Consider the following 8184-nt stretch of genomic DNA (forward strand, 5'->3'; position numbering starts at 1 on the left):
CCAGAAGAGACTCCTCGCGTCTCAAAAATGTCACAACTTCAACTTGACATATTTAGTGCATTTTATGTGCTATTACCTCCGACTATTCAAAAACACTTTTCAGAACGTTTCTGAAACCTATGTGCGCAAAGGCTGAATGGATGCATTTACAGATCCGATATTGTGGACTAAATCAAATTGTTTTGGTGGTGGTGTTACTGTTGAGAAGGGGATCAAACAATTTCGGCTTTGTTTCCTTTTTTGGTAGGTCTAAAAATGACGTCTGTTCAAATTGGGATAGATGATCAGACTAGGGCGAAAGGAGGGGGGGGGTGAGATACTACCTCTGTGACCTTAAAATACATTTAGCAAAAAGAGGGACAACTTGCTACGTCCGAAACACAGACCAATCTCATAACAACATCGATAGCTGGCATAATCGAAGCAATAATGGAGCTGCAAGGTTTTTAAAAAGCTGGTTTTCAACCACAACAACAAAGCTCTGGGCTACTCTCTCAGACCTGTCCATCTGGCTCATGTGGAGACACTGCTTTTTCCACAGATTGCTGAACGAGCACCAGGAGAAATGGAGAGGGAGGACAGTGAGGAGGGGAGTGGATGAGGGAGGATAGGGTGTGCAGTGCATCAACAACCACAGATCCATTACCCATGATCCTCTGTGCTTAGGGAGCTTAAAGCAGCACATGTAGGTCTGATGGGCTGGTGCCCAGCCTGGCCAGCTTAGCGGCTAAAAGCCCCGAAACCCACAGCCTGTCACATCGTCTGTCTGCGGCGCGGCCAACCAGGAGTGAGCTATAGGACAACTGACACCACAATCGTCCTATTGCACCCATGTAAACTAGTTCAGTGCTCAGCCTAAGAAACAAAGAAACTTGGACTGTGTACCGTCACTTCCTATCCTTTGACTCCTCTTTGTTGCCCGTCTCTATGTGGGCTCCCAGTGCAGACGGAGTGCGCTGAGTGCATGTGCTGGCTTTGCTCTCCCCCGCCAAGAGGGGGTTGGTTGGGTGGAGGTTAGTTTAGAGGGGGCCGGAGGGATTGTAGCTGCCCTGGACGAGAGTATCCGGCCCTGGCCCCCGCACCACCTCCATTCCCTCCCCTGGGGCGAGGAAAGATGATATGTGTTACTGCTATCTCCGTACTGCTATTGGGGGGAGGGGGCTGGCTGGTTGGTTAGCTGGCTGGGGGTGTCTAGGCTGGTATGTGGCACCAGAGGGGCTTCTTGTGTCTGTCTGCCCTGACAGGGACACCTCCAGAGAGGGTTAGCCAGCAGCACCTTGAACCAGGCTTGGCTAACATTACGCTGGTTCTCTCTCGGTTCTCCAGAGAATGGCTCATACGTCTAACATTGAAGTCCTACGCTGGGCAACGCACCCCTGGTCCAAACTGAGAGACAGAAGAAAGGAGAGGTGTTGAAAGCCTTGGACCCATCTTCAATCCCAAAGACAAGAACAAAGTCTAACAAAAACAGATGAGAAAGCCTGACAAGGCCATTGGGATTGAGTTGGATAGAAACAGTCAGGGGCGTACAGACTTCCCTTTGGCTACACTCACGCTCCCCTCGACAGCTGTAGAGAGATCTATCAGAGTTCTATAAGTGTTTCAAATGCCATCTGTATGCGTGTGTGTGTGTGTGTGTGTGTGTGTGTGTGTGTGGGGGGGGGGGGGACTTTCGAGAAAAGTGCCTTACAAACGGACAACAGACGGCTAACCTGACACGACACCAAACCGCACCTACCTACCAACACCTGAACGGATCTGAATGAAATGCTTACAGTGTGAAATCTTTTTAAAACCTTCAGAGTTACTCTCCCCAATTCTATAGAGTGGGGTCTAGCCTGACGTAAGAGCTGTGAGTAATTTACAAAAGAAAAGGAGGGGAACTCATGAAAGACGACATTGGAGCGAATGGAATGAAGAGGGTTTTCTCTAGAAGTACACATCCCACACAATCTAAATGTCAAAAGTGCATTCAATGTAATTTCTTCTGACAGGGCCACAACAACCAAAACAAACGATCCAGATTTCGGTGAAAATATAGTGCCACCTATGCTACACTTTGAATTTGGTGAGGGCCAAAGGTCAGGGTGGGGATGGAGGGATATAAACAAAACGAGAACTTGATTGTGAATTTCAAACCAACATTCATCAAAAGGGAGGGGACAAATACCCAGCCCTCCCCAGAAAGCTACACATACATGGTTGGGGGTGTTGGTGGGGTGCGCTGTGACACACTACTGTCCTTAGCAACAGGTGTCACAGCGCATTCCACTGCACTTCCATATGGAGGGGTAGGGGCTTCCTGAAGCTCGACGCTGGTATATGGGGCAGCCTCTGGGGATAAAAAAATGCCCTATGGTCTAAAAACTGGGATTTAGAAGAAAATTACTTAGGGCGTTTCCCCAGAGACTGACCTAGAAACAGGCACTGTCCGTACCTCAGCCCCTTAACTTCCTTCCTAGACAGGAAGTACACCCAATAACAACAGGAAGTAGATAAAAGGCTGAAATTTAACGGTATGGTTCTTGACAGCAGTTCCTTGAAGCTTTTGAGAGGGTGGTGGGGGTGGTGGTGACATGGTACCCATTGAAACCTCGTGGAGAAGAAAGTGCAAAGTCAACATTGATAGACCTGTGTAAAAAAAACAAAAAGCAGCCCCTTCTCTGCGCTGTTTCTCTGTTCGGTTTCTTGGTTTGTTTTAGCTGCCCCCAACAGCTCCACGCTCCACACAGCCCTCTCCGCGGGGGAAAAAACGAAGCCTCTGGTAGATCCCACAACACAACATAACAGACTATGGAGCGAGGAAGGAGAAAAGAAATATCAAACCTACAAGGTTTCACCTGGACGATAGGCCACATCCTCTGCTTTTTCTCCTTTTTTTTCTCTTTTTCATTTCATTTCTTTTTAGCTTTAAAAAGGTTCGCCATCGACCAACTAGGGCGAAACCCACGACCCGACGTGGCGGGTGGCAGCCCTTAGCTGGACATAGTCATCATGTTGTAGGCTTTGGAAGGGCTGGTCCTGCCCAGCATCCCCGCCGCCTCCTTGCAGCTGATGTGACTGTCCACCATGGGGGTCGAGCTGCCTCCCGACGGCGCCGGGGCCACCGGCTGGGATTCGTAGAGCACGCAGATGGAGCCGTCCTCGCCGATGCGGTAGGACACCTCGAAGGGGTCCACCCAGAGGGTGAGCTCACTAGGCAGCAGCAGGTAGAGCTGATTGATGGTCAGGCCGATGCGCTGGCCTGCCTGCCCCACCAGGGGATCCATCTTGTGGTTGATGCGGATGCAGCGGTAGCCCGAGCCCTTGCATGGCCTGTCGGGGAACCAGTGGTGCTTGTATTGCTCTGTGGAGAAAGAGAGAGGAGGTTATTATCGGGTTACCATGAGTTTCATCATCATTGGATCACTATTAGGTTACCATGGTATTGCTTGTATTGCCAAAAAAGGGCACAGAGGGGGTAACTGTTGTTCTTCGGTTACCCTATAGTAGAGCCTGTGTAGTTCTGTATGAGGAGACAAGAGAGAGGGAGAGAAAGAAAGAGGGAGAGATGTAAGAGATGCTGTCTGGTGTTTACAGGTGAGAGCCAGTAAGCTAAATCTCTGCTACTTTCAGACGTCTATCTGAGGGAGATCAGCCTTAGTTCCTAGTGTGTGTGTGTGTGTGTTATGCGAGATTAGGATGCATGTGTTTTGATAAACATTGAATAAGGTCATAAATTGGGACATAAATGTGATTAATAGCATAATAAGTGTATACTTGGATTTTAAGTAATTGTATCGCAAATCAAACTATAATCATGTTTTATTTTATTATAGAGTTGCTAGAGTCTAAGGTAATACTTGTTTATGATGTTCTAAGCACACATAACTAATCTATCAACGTTATTAGTTCAGATGTATCTTTCGATTGTGGCATGGATTACTTACAGATAATAAATGACATGATTCCATTGAAAATGTACTAAACACCCCCCAATAATGTGGAAAAGTAGCGTTGCTTTAGATTGTCTTTTGATTTAATAAAGGTTTTATTCCTTTGTAGGTAATACATGATTCCATTGGAATATCTTATCTGCTTTTTTATCTGATATTTCTATTACCATGTAATAAAGCATCAACTATTTATATTGGTATTTGGGTTACATGATATAATGACCACCTATTTAGCACAATACTGTGTGTGTGTGTGTGTGTGTGTGTGTGTGTGTAAAACAGACTGTAGACAGGGGCAGGCTTTGTTGTAGTGCAGTAATAAACCATAACAGTCTGCTTATGGGGCTGATAAGCAGCAATAAACCGTTCGTCGCTCTGTAACCGGAGCCTACGTGACACACAGCAGAGAGAGAGAGAGAGAGAGAGAGAGAGAAGTTTGATTGCACAATCCCCTTCTGGCTGAGCAGCACAAAGTCCTCCATCGAACAGAGCGGAGCTGAACAACAACACTGAGGTGGTGAAGTCCTGGCCAGCAATCTGGGCTGGAGAACTCCCCCTCTTAAAGCCACACCGTCCCTTTTAATATGACGGAGTGTGTCCACATACCTGTTGGTGATTCACTGTGATATCATTCGTATGGTATATTTAAATGGGCATTAAGTGACAAAATAGGTTGGAAGAAGAGAGAGAGAGAGAGAGAGGTCACATTACTAATTTTAAGGAGAACACGAGAAAGAGAAGAGCTCTCATTCCTTCCCCGTTAACTCATTTTAGAAGACGCGCATGACTGCTGCTTTCATAGTATAATAGTAGCCTAACAGGGAAGAATGAAATTCGAAAACCGCTCCTCAGAAGTCTAAATTAACCTAACATCTCTAACAATACTCACATTTACTGTGTCTTGTGTGTGTTTGTATATATACTGTATGTATGTGTGTTTGATATGCATCTGTGTGTGCGTGTGATACTAATCATCCTATTTTCTCCACTTTAGACTCCTCAGTATCGAGTTACCCCATTGGTGCATAGTGGCTAAACTGAATGTGCTGCCTGCCTGCCTGCCTGCCTGCCTGCCTGCCTGTGAAAAGCCTCTGAACTAGGCCAGAGCCCGGAGAACACCTGTCCTGCACAACACCCCTGGTAGATAATGTCTCCTTTGTGTTATCAGTAGAACTCTGTGTAAGGCACCCTAATGGAGGGCTTGGCACTCATGAAAAAGCACCAGGCAGCTACGATGGGGCTGATCTTTTGCACCACAAAAGAAACGAGGCCGCTGAGAACGGTCAGAGCAGAGGGGCCTATTCTAAAACCAGGGAACTGGGGAAGAAGAGAGGCTAAAAAAGTAAACAGATGAGTTTCAACAATATATTTGAAATAAAGTAGTTTTCCAGTGCTTCTTTAAAGCCAAGAGCCCTAAGGATATTATGTGGCAATAAAATGTGTGGAGGCTTTTTATTAAATACACATTTGGCTTTGTTTGGGTCGTTATTGGGTGATTTCCACTGGTCTGTGGTGGTGTGCTTGGGGGAATTATGGGAGTTTCGGATTGGGTCACTGCTCAAACCTTGGTTAAGCAGGTCACTGGTAATCAGGAAGTCCAAATGGTTAACTAACTACAGTTAGACAATGAGCACAGTTTCAATGTGGATATTTAGAGCAAGTCCCCCTTCTCCCCCATATACACAAACAAAGCTTGTTTATTGAACACACAGACACAATAAGCTGTGATAATGAAGCTGTAAGCAACAGTGAGATGGCTGGCCTACTTCAGCAGGGGGGGGGGGGGGGGGGATGAAGGAGGACGACGGACACTTCACAAAGCCCCTTTGCAACTTCTTTTATTAGATAATGTCCTTCCTACACTCCTCCCCCGATGATACCCTCTTCCAGCCCCAACCCCACCGCTACCAACCCCCCACTTACCCTCTGAGGGCGGCCATTTTGCTCAGTCTGCCTTCAACTTTGGCTGTTTACAAACAGTGCACTGGCCTAGAGCTATGCTCAGACTATGCTACAGTTTCCACTCATTTTCTATGCAAATCCTGCACAAACAAAGCCACTTCCTTGGAAAATGTTTAGTTGAAAATAGCATTGTAAACTAAGAGTTTGTTGAATAGAAATAAACAATGATGTAACCTGATATGCTAAATGTGTAGCTCACATCCAAAACGCTCTAAAATTATATGAATTTGAACGTGAATGGCTTTGCAGATGACACAGCTGTTGCAAAACATGTTAAAACTGAGGTCATGATGTAGGTGTTCAGTCCTTAGAGGGACAGACACTTGGTGTTAAGTGGCAGACGCATGCCCGTTTTAGACTGTTAAAACTGTCTGTATATTTACAACAGGAAATATAAATAAAAAATAATTTCAGTGGTTTGTACAAAAACAAATGCTGTCAATAACGCATAGTATAGTGGCTGTGTCGATCAATTTGTGTCCTTATTACAGAGTTAACGTTATTCACTTAGCTAGAATGTCTACATTAGAACATATTGTAAAGAAATAGCTTTTCTTTACTCATACATGTTCGTCAACGTCGGGAATGTATACGGGCTATTTATTCTGCGTTTGTTATTTACCTTTCGGTTCTCTAATTTCGATTCGATTGAGGCTCGCTCAAGAGGATCGAGTAAAACATGTAGGCGGCTATAATACTCTTCTAACAAAGATAATCCGAATCCTATGGGTCTGTTATTTTCCTGATCGAAATGTTATAATATATATATTTTTGCCTGCTCAAATTCATATCCTCCTACGTTTTCTTGTCTGCATTACGTAATTCAATAGCCTAATTCGATTCACTGGGTATAGATTTCCCCCATCTTTATGTTAATTAAGAGTTTATCGACCAACTGAACTGGTGATATCGAAAGATGCACTTCCTTGTTGGAACAAATAAAGTCCGGCTTTATTTCACGTTGTTACATTGTAACTAAACTCGAAACATGAATTAGGCGACGATGTATCTGAATAGAACATGGTTGATTCGATCGAATGAATATTGTTGATTGAAGATTGTTGTTCACCTCATCTATTTTTGTCTCTTTTTTTCGTGAGCAAATGGTCGGGGGGCGCTTGTGTTACTTTGTGAACAGAGACGCAAATCCCCTTCGGAATGGGAATAAAACACAACAATTCGTTAAAATGATATTCTTAACACACAAAATGACACAACATCAACAGAGGTCATAATCTAAAGTAGCCTTGGAAACGTAGGACAAAACGAGAAACACATGTCTTACCTGACAAGATATCCTGTAAACTTGCGCTAAATGATTGAAGCTGTCTGTCATTTACGTGTCCTTTTATCCGCAGAAATCTCGACAGAAATCCGACCGCGGCGCTGATCTCTGGTTTCATCGTTCCCCGAGCACAAAGGGTATGCATTGAGAAGGCAACTGCGACGACGATTCGTGCGTTTTTCCTACATATGATTCCGAAAATGATTCGTTGTTTTTCTCTCCACGTTCGGATAATGATCCGTGTCTTTCACTTGTTTTATTTCTCTGGCGCCTATGCTGGTCATTTATTAGTCGAGGTAGGGACGTTTCGGAGGGTACTACGTGTGCCAGGACGGTACAGTGTGGTGACGGCTGTTGGTAAATAGAGGGGTCTCTCTCTAGGATGCCACGTTGAGGCACCCTTTTAATGTCACTCCACCAGAGTGAACGAATGTGTTGGAGGAAAGTGGTTTTATATCGCCCCCGCCGTCGGAAGAAAGCGACAGCGCGCAGCTACAACAACAAAAAAGGCTCGCCAATCCCGTCGGCGCGACAGTCTGACGAGCCCATAGGAGGAGTGGACTGTTCGCCTCAACGCTCTGAAAATAAACAGACCACGTGAGAGCAAAATACAAGCATGAAAATTAACCCCTTATATTGTGCTCCCATCGAAGACAACAACATCTTGCGCTGGGTTTTCAGTTATTTCATAAAACGGACAGCATAATTATGGTTAGGTTCAATGTGCATTAGTGCGTAATTAAGCACACAATTTTGGATACAGTTATGCTCATGATTGTTGGTATTCAAGGCATGCTGTACATGTTGTTGTCATAGTTGCTCTTGCAGGCCATTGTTTGAATCTAGTGTCTGTAGTAAGGGGGTTTACCATAATCACTTCCAGTAATTCCCTAATACACACACACAAATGATTGAAGAGTCAGACACAAAATGACCTATTTCAAACAGGTTGATCCTCCCTCCCCTTGTGGTTCTGCTTTTACAGCACTAAACTCTGGCTTT

The 8184-nt window shown here is 45.0% G+C and overlaps 1 protein-coding gene across 1 annotated transcript; it reads right to left on the reverse strand.

Annotated features, from left to right (window-relative positions):
- Positions 1–2619: 2619 nt before the first annotated feature.
- Positions 2620–7595, reverse strand: LOC106609569 (protein BTG1). Its single transcript, XM_014208518.3, has 2 exons — positions 7183–7595; positions 2620–3346 (listed from the first exon to the last, which is right to left on the reverse strand). The coding sequence occupies exons 1-2, from the start codon at positions 7325–7327 to the stop codon at positions 2976–2978; spliced, it is 516 nt and encodes a 171-aa protein (XP_014063993.1). The 5' UTR covers positions 7328–7595; the 3' UTR covers positions 2620–2975.
- Positions 7596–8184: the final 589 nt, after the last annotated feature.

Source organism: Salmo salar, chromosome 07 (genome assembly GCF_965601325.2).
Source record: "Salmo salar chromosome 07, fSalSal1, whole genome shotgun sequence".
NCBI classification, from domain to species: Eukaryota; Metazoa; Chordata; class Actinopteri; order Salmoniformes; family Salmonidae; genus Salmo; species Salmo salar.

Coding starts and splice junctions, on each gene's coding strand:
- LOC106609569 (XM_014208518.3), bottom strand. CDS start 7,327: ATGCATACCCTTTGTGCTCGGGGAACGATGAAACCAGAGATCAGCGCC. Junction 3,347..7,182: donor TTTACAGGATATCTTGTCAG/GTAAGACATGTG, acceptor CTTTCTCCACAG/AGCAATACAAGCACCACTGG.